The sequence below is a fragment of the Salvia miltiorrhiza genome, chromosome 3 (assembly GCF_028751815.1).
Source record: "Salvia miltiorrhiza cultivar Shanhuang (shh) chromosome 3, IMPLAD_Smil_shh, whole genome shotgun sequence".
Classification (NCBI taxonomy): Eukaryota; Viridiplantae; Streptophyta; class Magnoliopsida; order Lamiales; family Lamiaceae; genus Salvia; species Salvia miltiorrhiza.
In genome coordinates this window covers 59,312,771-59,333,420 of record NC_080389.1, presented here as the reverse complement: position 1 = coordinate 59,333,420, position 20,650 = coordinate 59,312,771, and the positions used below count along the sequence as shown (strand labels likewise).

The 20,650-nt window shown below is 37.1% G+C and overlaps 4 protein-coding genes across 7 annotated transcripts; 2 read left to right on the top strand and 2 right to left on the bottom strand.

The window, feature by feature from the left end:
- Positions 1 to 2,207: 2,207 nt before the first annotated feature.
- On the bottom strand, positions 2,208 to 6,783 carry LOC131014886 (U-box domain-containing protein 35-like). 4 transcript variants are annotated; one of them, XM_057943029.1, is made up of 10 exons: positions 6,446 to 6,783; positions 6,153 to 6,268; positions 5,966 to 6,084; positions 5,632 to 5,879; positions 5,503 to 5,560; positions 5,160 to 5,421; positions 4,989 to 5,090; positions 4,496 to 4,909; positions 3,567 to 4,425; positions 2,208 to 2,341 (listed from the first exon to the last, which is right to left on the bottom strand). In XM_057943029.1, exons 1-10 carry the CDS (start codon positions 6,630 to 6,632, stop codon positions 2,328 to 2,330), a joined length of 2,379 nt encoding a protein of 792 aa, XP_057799012.1. In that variant the 5' UTR covers positions 6,633 to 6,783; the 3' UTR covers positions 2,208 to 2,327. The 4 variants fall into 4 exon arrangements, with proteins under 4 accessions (XP_057799012.1, XP_057799011.1, XP_057799009.1 ...); XM_057943028.1 differs by lacking the exon at positions 2,208 to 2,341 and adding an exon at positions 3,165 to 3,369; XM_057943026.1 differs by lacking the exon at positions 2,208 to 2,341 and having other exon boundaries at positions 3,441 to 4,425.
- A 1,393-nt stretch (positions 6,784 to 8,176) lies between these two features.
- On the top strand, positions 8,177 to 9,671 carry LOC131014949 (uncharacterized). The gene is made up of 2 exons (XM_057943135.1): positions 8,177 to 8,674; positions 9,359 to 9,671. The coding sequence occupies exons 1-2, from the start codon at positions 8,422 to 8,424 to the stop codon at positions 9,385 to 9,387; spliced, it is 282 nt and encodes a 93-aa protein (XP_057799118.1). The 5' UTR covers positions 8,177 to 8,421; the 3' UTR covers positions 9,388 to 9,671.
- Positions 9,672 to 11,862: 2,191 nt separating this feature from the next.
- On the top strand, positions 11,863 to 13,655 carry LOC131014930 (caffeoylshikimate esterase). Its single transcript, XM_057943111.1, has 2 exons — positions 11,863 to 13,023; positions 13,214 to 13,655. The coding sequence occupies exons 1-2, from the start codon at positions 12,376 to 12,378 to the stop codon at positions 13,565 to 13,567; spliced, it is 1,002 nt and encodes a 333-aa protein (XP_057799094.1). The 5' UTR covers positions 11,863 to 12,375; the 3' UTR covers positions 13,568 to 13,655.
- Positions 13,128 to 17,568, bottom strand: LOC131014896 (uncharacterized). Its single transcript, XM_057943043.1, has 3 exons — positions 17,322 to 17,568; positions 14,403 to 15,900; positions 13,128 to 14,310 (listed from the first exon to the last, which is right to left on the bottom strand). The coding sequence occupies exons 2-3, from the start codon at positions 15,820 to 15,822 to the stop codon at positions 13,946 to 13,948; spliced, it is 1,785 nt and encodes a 594-aa protein (XP_057799026.1). The 5' UTR covers positions 15,823 to 15,900; positions 17,322 to 17,568; the 3' UTR covers positions 13,128 to 13,945.
- Between the last annotated feature and the right edge of the window lie 3,082 nt (positions 17,569 to 20,650).

Below are 20,650 nucleotides of genomic sequence, written 5' to 3'. Positions count from 1 at the left end.
TTAATTTCTTGTTGCTAGTATTATTTTTTTGGGTAAATATCATGAAAACTCATGAACTATTCTCATTTTATCAAAAATACTCTAAAACTTTTGAAATATTCTCTAAACCCTCAAACTATCAGGTTTTTATCAAATATATCCCGCATCTATTTTTCGATTAACAGAAACGTAATGTGGCTCGCCGGATGCCACAATGTAATTTATATTCTATCTTTTAAAATGACATGAAAAAAACGATTTTTTTGCGTACCATATTCTATCGTGTTTATCCCTAATTCTAGGTTATTTGGGTGAATTTCAAACACGATAGGAGTGATTTTTTTATAAATGATATGATACGAAACGACGTCGTTTTTGCAATTACATTTTAAAAAATAGAATATAAATTACATTGTGGCATCCGGCGAGCCACATCACGTTTTTTGTGACTGAAAAATAGATGCGGGATATATTTGATAAAAACCTGATAGTTTGAGGGTTTAAAGAACATTTTAAAAGTTTCAGGATACTTTTGATAAAGCGAGTATACTTCAGGGGTTTTCATGATATTTACCATATTTTCTTTGGTTGCTAAAATTGATAAAATGTTGTGTACGAAATGCAAATTTTCCATCATAGTCAGCGAGTCAATGCGATGTTCAATTAGTTTTTTTTTAAGTGAAATAGTATTGCATTATTATGATAAATCAGTACTAATAATATATAACAACCACAGAGGATAATCCTTCGTTCAAATACGGGGTTGAGCACAAGCTGAAGCTACCCCAAAACAAGCTAAACTATGAGACGTCAAATTGGTGTCTTTATAAACATGATGAATACAAATAAATAGTTGCGATCTTGCAGCCACTAAAATCTCCCGAATATCAACAGGGATGAGGTTCTCCTCATCCGCCGTATTATTAATAGAGGTGATCTTGGGTACACCCGGGTGTATCGTTCAACCGGGTTATATCTTCACTAAAATTTTGACCCATATCCTGATTTGAATCCATATCCTGACCCAACCCATATAAATAATACTATTATGGATACGGGTCAACCCGATTGTACGATACACTCAGGTGTACCCAAGATTTTGTGTTATTAATAAGCGTGCCGCAAGGCATGAATCATTGTACACTTCAATTTGTAAAATCTCATGTTCCATACAAACCATGACACTAAAAATAAAAGTCATCACCTCTGCTATGAGTGAGCCAGACGTTGAAGAAACGTATATAAATTTTGTTTTATATAACTATCTAAAAATAACACTTCAATATATATAATATGTTATATATATAACTATCTAATTTAATTATAATTGAATAGATATAACTAATGAAAGAAACGTATAACAACAACCAATCTAAACCTTATGATTAAATAGATAAGCTAATAAATTATACTCCCTCCGTCCCACGAAATATGACTCAATTTTCTTTTTGGGTTGTCCCACGAAGCTTGATATGTAAAAAAAATTTACCATTTATTCACCTTTTCACTTTTTCACCTACCACATTTAACACACAAAATATCAATTTCTTATTTTATTAATTCCCGTGTCGAAAAGAACTGGATCATGTATGGGACGGAGGGAGTAATTAAATGAATTAAACAAAAAACAAAAATGATTAAAACTAAATCTTAATATCTCTGAGCCCTAAATTCAAGAGCAAGTGCTCATATTTCTTTCACTTTCATATCTCTAGGTTGAATATAAAATCTTATATTGTTTACAATATTGTTTTAGATATTTCTTTATATAAAATTTTGAATTGAATCGAATATTCGAATATCAATTCGAATCGAATACGAATCATATTTATTAGTATGTGAAATGTATTCGAATATTAATTCGAATCTTGAATAATTTAATGAATACAAATAGAATATAGTGATATTCGCTTCGATTCGATTCGTTTACAACCCTAATCAACGACCAAAGCTTGTTGGCTCCAAAATCTCGAAGCTGATAAGGCCGAAATCTTACCACCGAGCTACCAAAAAGGCCCGACCATTCCGTCCCCAATTTTGAGCGCACCCAAAAACTGTAAAAAAGCTGGAACGACGCCCTAAACCCCAATAAACAAACGAACTCGCACTCATAGTGCTCGATACAAATCCGAGCAGGCACGCGAGAGCTACCCGCCAACGCCCAGTAGCTGCCAGCATACAACAGCTCGATAATAGCCCTAGAGCAAATTGCAACAGTCGTGAAATCAAAGACCCACTCATCCCAAAATAAAACATGCAGTCGTAAGGCCAAGCCTCCGAAACCACAACTAAAACATCGGCCACCATGGTCACACCGCAAAGCCCACAACAAGCACCCACCAAGTGCTTTATATTAATATATCTTGCAAAAGTAATAATTTAATTCATATATAAATAATTAAACAAACATTCAATAGTATCTTCCAAAGTTAAATAATTCTAACTTAATAAGTAATTATATATAAGTGTCATAGAAAAAATAATTATATTTCAAAGCTCAAATTTTTCATTTTCTTGTGGCATCACAGGCTAGTCCACCATTAATCCTAAATTTAAATTTAACACTAGGAGAGCAAAAAGTAATATAGACTAAAAAAAGTACTTATATTTCAAAGCTCAAATCTAGATGATATAATATACTCCCTCCGTCCCGCTAAAGTTGGCAACATTCGTTTCGGCACGGAGATTAAGAAATTGAGTGTTATATGTTTTAATAGGGTGTCGCCTACAATTGTTGACCAAATTAGTGAGTAATTGTTGACTTAATTAAAGTAATTTTGGCATTTTTAGAAAGTGGCCTACAATTGTTGACCAAATTAGTGAGTAATTGTTGACTTAATTAAAGTAAACTTTTGCCATTTTTAGAAAGTGGCCAACTTTAGTGGGACACCCAAAATAGAAATGTTGCCAACTTTAATGGGACGGAGGGAGTAACAAATATGGTTGCAAAAAATTATTTTCTTAATCATATTTATTACAGTATATATTAAACTGATTATATATGAGTATTATTTTTTGTTAAAAAAATGTTTGGGGGGCCATGGGCACTAGCGCCCTACGTGGCTCCATTTTTGACGAAAATCATCTTCGACACAACGTGCACACATGAAATAAAATACGAGATAAACAAAAATGGAATAGAGCAAGCAGGTTGGCAAATGGCAAGCATTTAGTATACATCAATCTGAACGACTGAAACTAATTCACTAATTAAAGTATACAAATGTGGTAATTCATACTACATAACTACTCCCAAAAGTGCATTGCATTAAATCAAGCAAATCTCGATATATGCTCCTTCTACCTAAGCTAATAGTACATTGCTAAATCTTCTAAGGCGAAGCTCCATTCTCCTATTGTAATTTAACATGCAAGTTCATTGCGAATTTTCTGTACAAAAAGAAAAAAGTTAAAATTAAGTACAAGAAGGTCTTTTATTGCTCTCTACTTGTTTTCTTGAATTGATTAATAACAACTTATAGCTTGAATTTGATGCATATAACAAGCCAGAAAACGTTGGTACATAGTAAATTACGGGATAGATGATCTCATATGAAATTATTAGGACATTTTGTCTTGAGCTATACCTGATACATGTCCCGGCATTGATGTTGAACCCATGCCACTGTCTATGCCACTATACGTAGATTGAACGTTGGGATCGCTCTTGAATTCATGGGATGATTTAGAGCTACTAGAGATGAAGCTGTGGTTAGGAGTGGAAGCTGTACTTCCACCTATTAGAAAGTTGCACATATTATCTTCACCAAGCTCTCTCAGCTTGTTAAGCTCAGGCACAATGATCTTGCCAAGATCCGGCCTGTCTTTGCGCCTGAGCTCCGCGCATTGCAAAGCCAGCTTGGCGTAGTTTAAAGTCTCTTCCATGGGCCAATCGGGGACGGTGGGATCGAGCATCTGCGGCAAGGTTCCCTTTTCAATGGCATTGCCAATATGGTGAGTCAAGCCCATCGCGGGCTTGGCCGTGATGATCTGCAACAACACGATTCCTAGCGAGTAGACATCAGATTTCACGCCTAACATGCCCGTCTGCTGGTATTCTGGGTCGATGTAGCAGAACGTCCCTGCTGTGGAGGTCATCCTGTACTGTGTAACATCATCCGCCACGGATGGTGGGACCAGTCTTGCCAGACCTACGTCGCTTATCTTGCTGACGTAGTTCTGGTCTAGCAAGATATTTCCGGGTTTGAGGTCGCGGTGGACCAGTGGCTCTGGCTTCGTCTGGTGGAGGAAATGTAGCCCTGTGGCAATCTCTGCAGCAATCCTGTACCGAAGCTGCCACGTCAGAGGCCGTGTGTTTCCCCTTCTGTGGAGACGGTCTTCTAGGCTTCCGTTGGCCATGTACTCGTAGACTAGGCAACCGTACTCGGGGCAAGCTCCTAGCAGAAGTACCATGTTTGGATGTCTTAAGCAGCTCAACACTTCAACCTGCACAGATATAGGAACATATAAGACAATGAAGCATAGTTCAATTGGCAAGATGATTTTTTTTCCTTGCCTCTTGTTGAAACTGTGATCTCCCTTGAGCTGCATCAGGCCGTAGGACTTTAACTGCTACTGGTGTGTGGTCAAGGGAGCACTTGTAGACAGGGCCGTAGCCACCTTCCCCGATCTTGCGCGACTCGTGGAAGTAATCGGTGGCTTCCTCAATCTCTTCAATGGAGTATCTTCTGTATCTCAAGGGCGTCATAATGAGTCCATTTTCATCGCCGTCCTGCATCGACCTCTTCTCTGCCTCGACTCTTCTTTGAGATTCAAGCTCTGCGACCCTATGAGCTGCTTCAACGTTCTCCAACGCTGTTTTGTACCTGGCTTTCTCTTGCTCCGCTGTCACTCGCGCCGCCTCCTCTGCTGTCCGCGCCTCCTCCAGCCTCTTTTCCTCGTCTACCCTCCACCGGTGTAGCTCAACCGCCTGCAGCCGGAAAAAGTTGTGACAAAATTAATGAAAGCATATTCTTGAAATTAGGCCTAATTTTGTGATCTCATCTTACCTTTTGCTTGGCTGTTAGGGCCTCCTTACAAGCTGTGCTGTACATATCCATTGTTTTCTGCAACTCCAGCTTTAGCCTTCTCATTTCAGCCTCCACCTCATCCTGTACAGTCCTCCTATTCAAATACGAAAATAGAAAAAGTATATGTTGATTTGATCATTCGATTCTTACATTTTCCATTGATGCTGTGGAATATTCGGAAAAAGAACTCATCTCATTGTATCTTGGCCCAGAACGCATCGATCCGAAGCTACTCTCGGAGCTAACCGAAACTCGAGAGCTCCGGCTCGGATCCATGCCGTCGTAGAGCAGAGGATCCATAAATCTGCTATCTGTACTCGGCCTCTCTGAACTAATGAAAGATATATCTGTATCATTGTCAGATAGATCCATAAACATGTTTGGGTTATAGCCTCGCGTCAAAATTGGCGACCTGCGCAAACACAAACAACAAAGCCTCAATGTCTCTGTCACCAATCGTGTTACACATTTCGTGTTATTAAAAAAAAATTACTTGCTCATCATGTCAGTGTCTTCAGCAATGACCTTGCGAGGAGGCGTCCTGTCCGGACCTGCTCGGACACAATTATCACATTATTATGATTTGAGGGAGCGCTGAAAGACATCATAAATACACACAGACCTTTGCTAGGTAGGTGTCGTGGCGTGGTGCGTGCTGTGGGAGATATTACAGCATTGTTGTTACTGTTATTATTATTGTTGCTCTGCTCCTGCAATTGTTGTAAGTGCGGCAAGAGTGGGGAGGCAAATGGCGCTTGTCGAGAAGCATTTCGGACAGACGAAAGCTTCGTTTTCGAGATGACGTAGACTGTGCAGAACTCCGGTGATGATTTCGACACGCTTGTCGGAACATCTACCGTCTTCAATCTTCTGCACTACGATAAAACAACATTGTCACCCAAAACATATTAATTCAACTTAAAAACTTGCATTTTATAGGAATTAGGGAGCTTCACCTAATGAAGCCATGGCGAGATGCTCCAAGAACTAAATTCTCTATTGCAGCATGTGCAGTGTATTCCGTTATGGCCTTGGCAATGTCCATGTCCTCCAGCACCACATCGAAACATAATATCTGCACATTTAAATTTTCTCATCATAAAAAATTAAATTCAACAACACAAGAACATATATATCACTTACATCTTTACGCGTGCAGAAGCAATGGAAGGTGAGGAACAAATCTCTAGTCGGTTTTTCAAGAACTATATCACTGCCACTACCATTGATGCCGGTAAGGGCATAGTTGCAACCTGCATCTAAATCATGAAAAATAAATTCCAAAACTTCCACTTTATCAAAGGAAAAATGTTACACTCCATCATATCACTAAACCCCTCCAACTTGTCCTCCAATATAGATGAAACATTGTGATCATGTTGCATGGGCGCATGCAGACATAGTAAAGGTGGGAAGACATGAAAACAGACACATACATGAATTCGCAGAGGACCTCTGAAGGACGTGGATGAGGATGACGGTCTGGCCCTTGGCAAGGAGATTCTCAATGGCCCATTGGATGGCGTGTCGACTCGCTTTGTCCGTGTCTATGGCTACAGCAACCAGCCCATTTCGACCACCTTTTCTTCCTCGACTACTTGCCTTTCCATTTGGAAGCCACATTGTTTAAAATTCATGCACATAGACGTCTTCCTCTTCTAATTCTATCTTTTTTTAATCTTCTGATATCATAGGTTAGCTCACTTTTTCTTGTTTGTGGAGATGGAAAAGTCTATCATTTGATTTTTTTTGTTTTGTTTCTAATTTTTGGTGCAGAAAATTTTTTGTTGGTTGAGGAATCTGAAATCATTAAGGAAAGCATAACAAAAGGCATGCCGCAAATCTCTCCAGGTTTTTCTGACTATGAAAGAAATAGGACTGGTGGTTTAAATTTAATTTTGTTAAATTAATTTGGCGTGCGCAAGTGAAAAAGAAAAAAAAAAAGAGAAAATGCTACAACTAGTAACATTTACTATTTATTCGATTTTCTTTCCTTATCTTTTATTTTCTTTTAAGATATCGTGGAGTAGAGCTAGATCTTGTGTAACATCTTCTATTATATCAATTCATTATTGTTATGTGTAGTACTTTTTTTTGAATTAAAATCAGAAGAGGTATCTAAATATAATCAAATAAGTAACCTACACACATACGTGCAGAACCTCAATACCACACAAAAGTGAGAAAATAATCGCATGCAGACGGGACCACTACCCATATAAAAGGGGAAAAACTACACCGTTTACAGGTGAGGCTGAACCCAAGATGTCCGTTATGCGTAGTACTTATTTTAGCGAAAATTCACAAAAGCTAGTAAACTTTTGTACATGTAACGTATAATTCAAGAACTTAATTTCAAAAAATGTACAATGATGCGATTAATAATCTGGCTCACCGTAAGGCTGGATTCCGAACATTAAATTATAAAATCTATGTTAGGGCCTCCACTATAATGCTACCCCATAATGATGCCAAATGTGTGTCACCTCAACAATTACCTCATTTTTTAACTATCTCATATTTTCTCCACTATAAGACTACCTCATATTTAACTATTTATGGACCCCACTATTATAATAAAATAAAAAAAAAACAGCATAAAATAAATGACTCAAAAGGAAATCAATATAAATTCAAAGTGTGGGCCCCATTGCTGGCAGAAACTTCCCAAGTAGCCAATTTGCTACCTCTATTTTCGCTACCCCATGTTTGCTTGCTTTTCACTATGGTACTACCCAGGTAATTAGTGGGAACTACCTCCCATAGTGGATGACCTTAATCCCAATTAAATAGAGTTGGACTAATGCGATTCACTAGTAATTTGAACCAATCCCATTCAATCAAATATTTTGTTCTTTCATGATAGAGAGCAAATTCCAATATTTCACTTTGAATATGATCGATTCATAATCGTGAGAATCACAGTTAAAAAAATAAATTATATTGAATATATAAACTCATTCCATATACTAAAGAATAAATAAAATTTTCGCTCATTAAATTCAAGTATTGCATGCATTCACCTTATCATACTCATAGAAGGACTAAACATAATTCTTAACCCTAACAATAATTAAAATTTGAACCCTTTTATATGAGAATATACACAGAGATACATACTAGTATCATATTAATATATTGTTTGGGTTAAATATCCAATCCAAATTTTGAAACATTACTCAAATGCTTAAACTTTAAAAATGTCCAATACAATCAAAAATTTGATTCAAAACTACCACTATACACTCAACTCAAGTCGTCGACAATGACTGATTATCAACGTTATCGTCAATTTTAGTCTCCATGTTTTCCCCATTTCCCTTTTTGTTTTCCTTTCACAGCTACGCAAACCTAGCACGTTTGAAAACCAACGATTTAGTTTAGCAGATTCTTTTGGTGCCAAAAAAAAGGGATGCATCTATGGCCGTCGATGAGGCTGAGGGACTCGTTCAAGGAGAATTACTTGAAGAAACTGGACTGGAATCTTCATCGAATGAACATCGAAACGCGGCAGCAGCAGCGAAATCAGTCTGATTTCGCTCAGCAAAAGCTTCTGGAAACCGACAAGCGTGATTCGGAAGCTTCAGGGTGTGGAGGCATTGCTGTGATATTGAGAGAAATTCTCATGATTCTCTCATGCTGTTACTGTTGTTTCTGCTGTGGAGGTAACTCACTTTACCGGTGCTCTTAATCATTGTATTTGTGGTGTGTGTGGAATTGATTTTGCTGAAGAATAGTAGAATTGAGAACGGAATTTGAAATTGGGGCTTATCCTCATAATAATTGATAAAGCTTTTGGTGCAATTGTTTTTGTTTTATCGATGTTCGGATTGCCATGTGGATTTATGATGATATGTTTTGTGAGTGTGATTTGTGATTAGGAAAAAGGGTGTGGCTGGTATGCTTTGGTGTTCATTGTCTTCACAAATTGTTTGAGAATTTCAAAGAATCTACTTGATCAACATCAAAGGGATGAGTTTAGTTCCCATGGACTGAAATTTGATAACAAATTTAATGTTTCTACCTCCAACCTCAACTTAATCTATGTGGTTGATTGAAGTTTTTGCTAGTATGGATCAATCTACCCATGATAATTTCTGTGTTATAGCTCCAACCTCATTTAAACCTGCTAAGGATCCATTTGTAAAACCTCAGTTTGATATATGTAGCTGATTGTAACCCGTGCACATCATTGATTAACGAACTAGAAGCATGTGAAACTGTTAGCTTAGTTATTTCTTGGTGCTAGTTAGCTAGACTTATCTAATTCAGATTCGTGTGTGAACGTTTAATGAACAAACTATGAGTACAAACGTGTTAGCCCTGAGGGTTTCTTCTTTCCCCTTCAGCTTGTGTTTTTGATGAAGAAAGCAGCTGAAACACAGAGGAACCCCGAATCCTGGAACTTGGACTTGTAAAGAATAGATGGTAAAGGAAACATTCAATTTCAAATGTGGTAGACCTTATCTCTATTTATAGTAATGACTAGCTCTTTCAACATTTATTTTGATCTTTTCTGAATCTATATTCAGAAACTGCTCAAACACTTAGTCATGCCTTTTAGTGTGAGTTTGAGCGATTGCAGAATGTCAAGAACTGTAATTTCATTTTGGCATTTCAACTAAATCCAAGCCAATGCCATTGCTCATTCTGCTTGATTAAGTTACGCGTATATTGTTTATAGGCTAGAGTCATAAAAGCTTGACCATGATATGAAGTTCACCTCCTGCCTATGTTGTATAATGTGTTAGGCGTTATTTAGACCCCTCGCTAGGGCTGAGGACCTAATAAGTGTCGCGACTCTAGATGGGGTTAGAACTTAAACGCTGCCAATTTGGGGAAGCTAGAAGCACCAATGACCGCCTAATGACTTGGTTTGGCATGATAAAGGTGGGTGGGGATTTCCTTTAAATTCATTCCTATCTTCTACAACAACAATTTATATCAAGTACTTGAGGTGTTCAGGGCGACAATCTGACTCAAAAAATTTGTATGTTCATAGATATATTGGTTATGATCGTCTATACTGCACATGAATGAATTGTTGGTCTGAAATTGTTGTTTTCTTGAACAAATCATTAAAATGGATTTTCTTTTTATATTATAGTATGCTGCTAACCTTATTACATTTTTTTTCTTCACATTTCATCTTTTGTAGATTAAAATCAATAGAATATAGAAAGTTGAGGGTAATTTTCTTATTACATCTGCAAAGGATTGTGAATCTTATCTGTTCATTCATAACAAATACAAGAAGATTGAGTTGGGCACTTGGGCCGTTACAACAACTTTTGTTCCCACTCCCAGCCAGGTATTTATTATGCATTCTGTCACTTTCCTCTCTTCATTATTACTACGATTGCTTTTCGTTATGGTTGAAAATGTAGAATAAGCCATTTCGTTTTGAATTAGTTTTTTAATTAATTGGAAAAAATTGTTAAAGACTTGTTATAAGTGAATTAAGCTAAATTTGGGTAATATTTGTTTGTGTGAACTAGCTTGTGGAATATGAAAATTATTGGTTTGGTATATAACTTGTAAATTTTGTACTTCATATATGATCTGAATAGACGTATATAGTTAATTTGTTGGATAGAAGAGAATATTAAATTACACGACACATTACATTTTTTTAGAATATACTATTATACCTGAATAGGATGTTTTTGTAGTATAGGAATTGGTTTTTGGAGAATTGCTTACTATGAAAATTAATCTGTCTCAACGTGGTCCATGTCCACCATCAATATAATGATCAAATTTCATATCTATAATTGTAGGTGGGGATTGGATTGAATCCCATGCACCGTGATGTTCCAATCACGCCTCGTTTGTAAAATCGACATATATGTACTTATTATGAAGTTTTGTACGAGACCATCTGAGTGAGACAAATTAAGATCGGTATTCACACTCATATTTTAATAGCATATTTGGTCTCTCACAAGTTTCTTGTGATCTATCATATGTTATCACACATTTAATATCAGTAATATATATTTCTATCACTATCATAAAACTGGACTACTTTTTTTGTAGATTTTAATGTATCTATAATCTCCTTTATATTTTAATTTCTAAAAATTATTTAGTAATATATATATATATATATATATATATATATATATAATAACATTTTTGTATGTAAAGTTCTGTAAAATTGTGAAAAAAAATTACTCATTTTTGTTACATGTATAATGTATATATATATACACACATTTTGTAGTTTATTTAAAGTATATGTGCATCACAACTGGCACTACCATTTTGCTAGTTTCTTCAAATTAAAAAAAAAAACCCTCTGGTTAGGACTTCTCCAAAGAGAACGGAAGTCTAGTGGATAAGGAATCGTAAAGTTAAATATTATTTAAATTATTAAAAGATTAATGTGTACTAGGGTCTCCTCCAGTAAATTTGCCAAATCACCAACTCAGATGATCTTTTATTTACCAGCATACTTTATACATTGGTTAATTTGGTTTCTATATTTTATTCGAATTCGGATTCATATTAAAACACACACTCCATTCCTTTGATATCGTGTTTGGCGGAAAACTCGATGGAGGCAGCCATCGCTCTTATCAGGGTTTTGATAATTCCTACGTCTCTCTCTCTCTCTCTCTCTCTCTCTCTCTTTTTTGAACAAATAATTCCTATATCTCGACACAGATATAACTATGACACAGTTTATACAAATAGACACGAAGGTGACACAATTTCATTTGTTCTACTACGGTACAATAACTCCGTGATTAAAATCTGGTTTTGTACAAAATAGCACAAATATTATATTTTTTACATAGGATTAATAATGATTCTTCATTTTTTCATGTGAAATAGGTAAACTTAATTTTGCAAGACACAAATAATAATGATAATAATAATAATAATATTATTATTATGATAGGGACCAACATTGAATGTAACATGATATCATTATTTTGATACTATATGAACACGCTACATAAATATAAATATATATATATTGACACTCTTGAATACACCTACCTCCTCAAAAATAAGAAATAAACCTACGTAGAACACACAATACGTGTCCCGTAAAAATACCATTTGGTGGATGCAGAGGCCCTATCGAATACTACTTAATTTCCTATATTCGGCGCCAATTAAATGACTTAAAAGTTAGAACCAAGGTAAATTTTTAAGCTTACTTATTTCTTTCTTGGTTTTTAGCCAAAAAGATATACTGTAAAAATCGAGAAAGAGTAATTTTTTTTTACCAGTACACTCTACTCTTAGCACTCTAGCATCATCACATTCATATAGTTCTATCAACAACAAACAATCAATGTCATACCAATAAATCCAACGCAATCTTCACCCCAGCCGCAGCTCCAGCCCCCCTATGGCGAAGTTGAAGCACCCAGTTGCAGAAGCCAACGAGACGAGCCCGTTCGGCTCACTCAGTCCGGACGAGTTCTACGCCCACCACTCAGTGAGCCACGGCTCCGAGTTCATCACCAGCAAAAAGGGAAACCTCAAGCTCTTCACGCAGTGGTGGACGCCGCAGCACTCGGCCCCGCTGAGGGGCGTCGTCTGCGTCGTGCACGGATACACCGGCGAGTCCAGCTGGTTCGTCCAGCTCACCGCCGTCCACGTGGCCAAGCACGGCTTCGCCGTCTGCGCCATCGACCACATGGGCCACGGCTACTCCGAGGGCCTAATCGCGCACCTGCCGGACATCAATGTCGTCGTCGATGACTGCATCTCCTTTTTCAACGGATTCCGCGCGCGGTACGCGCCGGATCTGCCGGCCTTCCTCTACGCGGAGTCGCTCGGCGGCGCGATCGCGCTGCTCATCTCGCTCCGCCGCGACGGGATCGTGCCGGAGAGGAGGTTCGACGGCGTCGTGCTGAACGGCGCGATGTGCGGGATCAGCGACAAGTTCAAGCCGCCGTGGCCGCTGGAGCATTTCCTCTCGATCGCAGCGTTTCTCGTGCCGACTTGGTCCGTCGTGCCCACGCGCGGCTCCCTACCTAACGTTTCATTCAAGGTGATTTCCAATTTATTCAATTTTGATTGTGTTTGAATAATTGTGCTGAAACATGATGAAATTTCTTAGAAATGATACTTCAATTTCAGCTGTTGTAATTGAGATATTTTCAATTCAAGCTTTTATTGATGGCTAATGTGTACAATTTGATTTGATGATTATATTTGTTAATTGGTGGCGCGTGAAAAAGGTGGAGTGGAAGCGGAAACTGGCGCTTGCAAGCCCTCGGCGGCCGATGATAAGGCCACGCGCCGCCACAGCACAAGAGCTGATGAGGCTGAGCAGGGAGCTGCAGGGGAGGTTCGACGAAGTGGACATACCGTTCCTCATTGTACACGGCGGCGACGACATCGTCTGTGACCCTGCCTGCGCGGAGGAGCTCTACCACCGCGCCGCCAGCAAGGACAAGACCCTGCGTATATACCCCGGAATGTGGCACCAGCTGGCCGGCGAGACCGACGAGGACGTCGAGCTCGTCTTCGGGGAGGTGGTCGACTGGCTCCTCGCCAGATCGGAGCGGGCAGAAGCAGCCGAAGGCGGCTAAGATGGGGTGGTTGATGCTTGTGACTTGTGAGAATGTACACCAACTGATCAATGCCTGATATATGTGAAATCACTATTTCGATTTCTAATTTTCTGATTTATAGTGTCTTATCTTTATGAAATTGAGCGAAATAATTTTACTGAAAATAGAAAAAGATAAAATTTTGAGGGACAAATTAAAATGACAAAAGGGATAAAGAATTAGGAGACCGGAGAGTATTTCATTATACACCACTCAATCGTATATACATGATATCATCATAAATAAAATAAGCACAACCAGAAGAATAGATGATATCTACTGCAAAAATTGTACTAGTATCATAAAAATAAAAGAGCTTGCATATGATGAAAAAACATTGAATCAAAAAGTCCAGTGTCATCTTCTCATACCAAGAACAGAAAGTCCTCCACCATCCATCTCCATCCCCGACGCGTCGCCGTTTTGGGAAACGTCGTTCCTCGATTCATTCCCGATCCAGTCATCGACTAGGTCGAGCTCATCGGACCCAATGTAGGTGGTCTTGCCAGGTACAAAGTTCTGCAGCTGCATGTTGTACCTAAGGAAGACCATATCCCTCAGCCTCTCCTGCCCATCTTCATTCCTTCTCTTATTGAGAAGTGCCTCTGCTAAGCTTCTGTTGAGCTGAAACTTGGCTGCTCCGTCGCACGTCTGGCTCAGAACTCGAACCACCAGCCTCTGCAGCTCAGGGCACTCCCCACCATATCTCAACCACCAAAGTGCTACAACAACAACACAGTTTAGAGAGAGAAACTTCAATGAAGAATGGCATATGATATGTGAGGAAGAGAGGGCCAGGGGAAGAGGTATTAACCTGGAGAAATATTTGATCTTCGATCTTCAGCAACTCCAGCAGCCATGGCACCTTTGGCAGTTCTGTACTGCTCCATCTGGACAGTAATCCGATCCTGCATCTGAAAGTCAGCAGTGGAACGAACAATGCAGCAGCACAAGCCGGTGACAACTTCAGGGTCGATAAACACATCAGTCGAGAAGAAGAGATTGGGGTTAAAGTAGTATCCTGTAGAGTGAAGAGGGCTGTAGAGGGACTCGTTCCAAACATCATCGATTGCTTGCCAAAACGGTGCATACGCGGATTTCTTCTTGAACCCCTCCTTGATGGTTTCCTTGGCCTGATCAATGGTCTCGTATATATACCCCATGTGATCGTTGCCACTCTTGTTCATCCATTCTATGACGCGCACAAGAGGTATAGCGCCTTTCAGAATAGTCACGGCCCCAGTCCAGAACAAACGATCCGCCACCAACTCAGCCACTCTTCTTCCCTCCATGGTTGACATCAGAATCGAACTTTGAGAATGAGAGGAGGACAACATTGTCTTCAAAGTCTCCTTATTTATCACTATATTCTCAAGCACTAGAAAAGGCCTTATCGACCTCGTCCTCGAAGAATCAACCAGGCCACTCCCATTCGTCTGCTCTTGCATATACTTCAGAGCAATCGGGTTGCTGTGGACGAATCTAGTGATGATCTTCGCCTTCTCCAGCGTCTGTTTGATGAGATCCATGCTCCCCAGTTTCTCCAGCATAAGCTCAATGCAGTGGGAAGCACTCACCGTCCAAAAGATGGGCCGGTACCTCTCCATGAGCTGCGTACCGGCCTCCTTCATGAAGGCCGAGCTCGAGTACGTCATGATCTGCACCACATTCTGGACTCCAACCTCCGCCAGAATCTTGGCGAAGAAGGTCTGCATAGCATCCATGTTTTTGAGACAATCACTAATGTCAGAAGAGTGAAGATACACAGTACCTTTCGGGCAATCCACCAGAACATTCACCAAACTCCGGCCGTTTGCATCCGTCCATCCATCAAGCATGATGGTGCAACCAGTTTCAGCCCATGATCTTCTAATCTCATCAACTCGTTGGTTCATTTCTTTGATCACATCTTCAAAGATCCATCCTTTTAACTCCTCGACTGTAGGAGCTTGACACTGCATCCCCCTCCGACAGAAAAGGGAGATCATGCTCTGGAAGCTCGGAGAATTGACAGCATCGAAATCCAATCCATTCTCATAAAAGAATCTACCGATGTGCATCTTCGCTTCCTTTACCAAAGCCTCAGCAGCGGTGGTGGGAGAGATATGAGGACATTCCAATGTCTCCCTGCCCTGGCAAGAAGTTGATGCCACCCCGTTGTTTTCTGATGATGCACTTCTATATCGCCTCTCATCAACGGCTCCGTGTCTCACAATACGCCCTGTTGTATCCATCTCAGTGTACTGATTTTTGTTTTCACAAACAACTTGCTCGTTCGAAACTTATTTTAGAATACTCTTCACCTTCTCGACCTACCAAAGAGCATTAGTTAGTAACAGAACTTCATCTTCACGATGAACTTGATGCCATTTTTGCATGATTATTATAAACTCATTTTCTCTAAAATATAAGTAGACATCAGAGTAGATGTATTTTATTATTTCAATAGCATCCTTAGTATTGTTTTATAGGTTTCCATTGAAACAAAAAAGGCAATCACAAATTAACTCATAATATGCATATAGCTATTTTCTCTTAGAGCACGTCTAGTTTCCTCTCTTTAGGCATATCAAGAAAAATGTAACAAAGCACAAGTTTTGGAAAATAAAATAAGCTATTGGTACACATTATAACAAAAAAATCTATCACAGCATGAAGCCAACACACAGAAGCCGAAAATCTTCTAGAACTTCATCTCTCCATTTCAACGATTAAGAAAATCCGTTTCGTCATAAAGTTCAATGGACGAAACATATTTCTCTAGAACATATCAAGAAAAGCCTCTTAATCATGTCTCCATCTTCAACTTCTTGCCAAATGTAAAGCAAATAATCTCACACAAACTCGTTACAGAACCTGATTTTCCCATTAAAAGCCTCCTAGTGAGAATGACTCTTGTCACTAAGGATAGCAATTAATACATTTTCCGTCTTCTATCTCTGTATTTTCTTGCAAAGTTATTACATGGAAGTGGATTGTTATTAAGGAAGGGCATCATTTATCAAATAGACATAACAAACAAATTACAGAAAATTGAACATTAATCTTTATCAATAACACAATGTAGTTCAAAAGAACTGAACATAAAATTTTTCTCATATAACTAAGCAAAGTTTTAGCATCCTGTCATACATATTTAGCCTTGATCCCGTTGATTTAATTTCGAAGTTTTTTTTTTTTTTGGGACGAGGGAAACTACTGATGACTAAAATCATAAACTTAGACAACTACGGTCGAGCAATGCTATGATTCACCCTTGTGAAGTTCCAAAAATAATCGACTTTAAATCAACCTCCCATGAAAAAAAAAAAAAACATAACTTGAACAAAATAATCTAATTCTTGAAAATAATAATAATAAAAGAAATATTTAAAGAAAAAAGTCATTTTGATTCGGCACCAAAAATGAACACTCAAACAAAACGAGGACAAACCTCACGAAAATGGGTAGTTAGAGACACGAAATCACAAACACCATTTCAAAAACTACAACTTTGTCACACTCATTTCATCATACATCTTTCCATCACAACGCCCCCATCAAATCAGACCAACAGTTGGGACTTTATCACAAACAGAAATCACACAAAGAGGAGCGAAAAAAATTACAAAGACAAAATCTATGTTGAGCCCCATTAATCCTCCATTTTTGAAAGAAAAGCTTGTCAAAACCCCATGAATGAAATGTAGAAACGAAGCATCAAGCGAAAAGAATCAGAAACAGCAGGGCTCACCACTTAGTTCACCCTTTGCATGCAGTTCTTCTTGCTTTCAACTGAATGAGTGAGGAAAGGGAGATGGGATTAGGTGAGACTTATAGAGAGAGAAAATGGGGCCAGAGATACCCCAAAGCGACGCGCAGCGGTGGGGATTGTGGTCTGCTCGAAAGGAATTTCACTTTCACACTTTCAGGCCATGTACCAATCTCTTCTTTTTGTTTTGTTTTAAAGTGTTGATTTTCTGTGTTTCTGTTTCTGGAATCTCGCGTAAAGGGACAGGTATTAGATGGTGTAAATAATTCGACTCGAGATGAGTTGAGTTGAGTCGAACTTGAGTTACTCCTTTCCTCCCTTCATTTTGTTACAAATTTTAAAAAATTAATATTTTATGTGTTAAGTGTATTAAGTAAAAGAAATAAAAAAATAAAAAAATTTACATTTAAAAAAAGTGCTCAAACGTCATGAAACAGAGAAAATATAATCATGTGAAAGTCGAGCGAATTTCTTATGAATGGCTCAAATTATTTGTACTCATTAACATTAGTCAGAGCTTATAATTATTGTGTCTAAAAATTTCGAACGAGTGTTACACTGTTACTCAATGGAGTCAAATTAGAGTTAAAACTGAGTAAACATCGTGCAAGTTTTTGAAGTGACTCGCAAATCCCGCTCAAATTATGTGCACTTATTAATACAAGTCAGCCTATAATTAGTGTGTGTATTAGTAAATAGGTGTAAAGATTCGATGCGAGTCTTGTTGAGTCGAGTCGAGCTTGAATCAAAATCGTACAAATGTTTTCAAATGGCTCGCAAAAGTGGCTCAAAATATTTGCACTCGTTAATACTAGCCAGCGCCTATAATTAATGTTTGTATCAGTGAATAGGTGTAAAAGATTTCATTCAAGTCTTGATGAGCCGAATCGAGCTTGAGTCAAATTGTGCTCGCAAAATTGGCTAAATTATTTGCACTAATTAATAATAGCTTACGCCTATAATTAATGTTTGTATCAGTGAGTAGGTGTAAAATATTTGATTTGAGTCTTACTAAGTCGAGTCGAACTTGAGTCAAAGTTGTGCGAGTGTTTTGAAATGGCTCGCATTACTAAGTCGAGTCGAACTTGAGTCAAAGTTGTGCGAGTGTTTTGAAATGGCTCGCAAAATTGGTTCAAATTATTTGCACTCATTAATGCTAGTCAACGCATATAATTAATATTTATATCAGTGAATAGGTATAAAAGATTCAATTCGAGTCTTATTGAGTCGATTATTTGCACCAATGAATAGGTATAAAAGATTCGATTCGAATTATACTGAGTCGAAAATCGCACAATTTTTTTTGGAATGCATGGCTTGCAAAATCCGGTTCAATTTAATACGCTCCTCATAATGCTACTCCGGGCCTATGGTATCCAGATGGGATCCTCTGTCCCACTATTTTGTGTGTACCACTCTTAATTTATTACTCCCTCCGTCCGCCAAGATTATGGCAATTTGCTTGGGCACGGAATTTAATAAAATTAGTGATGATTTTGATGTAGTGGAGAAAGGGTCCCACCACTTTATGAGATGAGTGGTTTTTTTTGTAAATAAAGAGTGTTAGTAAGGATAAAATATTAAAGAGGATGGTGGGACCATTGCCATAAAAGGAAAGTGACATAATCTTGGCGGACGCCCGATATAGTAATTGTGACATAATCTTGGCGGACGGAGGGAGTATAATTTTTAATTTCAATTATATTTTTTCAATTTTAATTTATTATGCTTTAATATTATGAAAAGATAATTAACAAGGATTCACTCATCCAATTAGGGTTTATAATTATTTTTTATATTTATTTGGATTCATTAATTCAAAGTTAGGTATATATTTTTTTAAAACTTTCAATTTTTAGTGATAAATATTAATTAGAGTTTATAATATATTAATATTTTTTATTTTTATAAAAAAATAATTATAAAATAGACAAATTAATTAAGAGTGATACACATAAAATAGTGGGACAGAGTATCACATCTGGTAGTATACATGTTTTATCTTGAGTCTCGAGTTTTTGTATTATTGTTCCAAGTTGAGTTGAATTGAGTTCGAGGATTTATCTATTCGATTGTTTAAATAATCTGCAATCGAATTGGTTTGATTTTGAGTTGAATTGAGTGGGGGTCAAATTCAGTGTTGATGAATTTAGAGTTGAGCAAGCCTTTCTTTTTGTAACATAGAGTTGAGTAAGCCTTATTTGAATGAGTTCCATCAAATATTTTCCTAATATATAGTATTAATTGACTCGAAAAATTTGGAATGAGTTTGCAAATATTTGTTCGGAAACTAGTTTACGCTCATTAATAATATCCCGAGCCTATAATAAAATCATCTCACAGACTCTATTTAATAATACTAGTAGATACAACATGTATTCACACGTAAAAAAAATTATTTTAATAAATAATTTTTATGAGTGTAAATTCATATTTTATAGTAAAATTTATTTATTTTAATATATTGAATAACTTTTGAAAATATAATGTTATAAAATTCATAAAAATTAATATAAAAGATAATTTTAATTAATTAATCATGGCCTAATTTTGTCATTATTAGAAAAAAAAATATGATCAAAAAGAAAATAAGATTGGTATACCATTCATGTTTATTTTCTAAGTTTCACCTTTACATAATTAATTTTAATTCCAGTGATTCTAGTAATTTAAACCTCTATATAATAATGCTAATAAATAAATTATTTTTATTGTAACTAGTAAATAGTCCGTCGAAATTCGACGGAAATTTAGTATTATATAAATCTGTGAAATTATTTAATGCAATTTTGTATTTATTAATTTTATTTTATTAAAATAGAATGCTAAATAAGATATTTTTATAATAAAATAGTGTAATATTTATTTAAAATTGATCTAAATTAAATGTTTTATGAAATGTATATCTAAACAAAGTACTGACATTCCACAAAATTTTAAAATAGAAACTGCAACATTTATTTGGAAGTTGCCTAAATTTATATTTATGTAGTTGCAACCAATCACTGAAAAAAAATATCAATAGTGACTTAAATTTACAAAGTCCGAATAAATTATTAAATTTGTAATTACTTCATAATTTATCGAAAACTTCATCACATACCATATTAATTGTTGTGTCATATGTATGACCATATCTCATCACATACTGAAATTTTTAGACCTCTTTTACAAGTGACTTTTGAGATTGCTACGTACAGTTGTTCATGACTAAACACAAGTGTCGGTAGGTAAATCCTACATTCAGAAGAAATTGTCAATGACTCTTGTTTATTGTCATAACAAAAAAAAAAAAAAAACACTTACAGGGA

Coding starts and splice junctions, on each gene's coding strand:
- LOC131014886 (XM_057943026.1), bottom strand. CDS start 6,632: ATGTGGCTTCCAAATGGAAAGGCAAGTAGTCGAGGAAGAAAAGGTGGT. Junction 5,880..5,965: donor TCTCGCCATGGCTTCATTAG/GTGAAGCTCCCT, acceptor ATCGTAGTGCAG/AAGATTGAAGACGGTAGATG. Junction 5,422..5,502: donor GACACTGACATGATGAGCAA/GTAATTTTTTTT, acceptor GTGTTTGCGCAG/GTCGCCAATTTTGACGCGAG.
- LOC131014949 (XM_057943135.1), top strand. CDS start 8,422: ATGCATCTATGGCCGTCGATGAGGCTGAGGGACTCGTTCAAGGAGAAT. Junction 8,675..9,358: donor CTGTTGTTTCTGCTGTGGAG/GTAACTCACTTT, acceptor TTTCCCCTTCAG/CTTGTGTTTTTGATGAAGAA.
- LOC131014930 (XM_057943111.1), top strand. CDS start 12,376: ATGGCGAAGTTGAAGCACCCAGTTGCAGAAGCCAACGAGACGAGCCCG. Junction 13,024..13,213: donor TACCTAACGTTTCATTCAAG/GTGATTTCCAAT, acceptor CGCGTGAAAAAG/GTGGAGTGGAAGCGGAAACT.
- LOC131014896 (XM_057943043.1), bottom strand. CDS start 15,822: ATGGATACAACAGGGCGTATTGTGAGACACGGAGCCGTTGATGAGAGG. Junction 14,311..14,402: donor AAGATCAAATATTTCTCCAG/GTTAATACCTCT, acceptor TTGTTGTTGTAG/CACTTTGGTGGTTGAGATAT.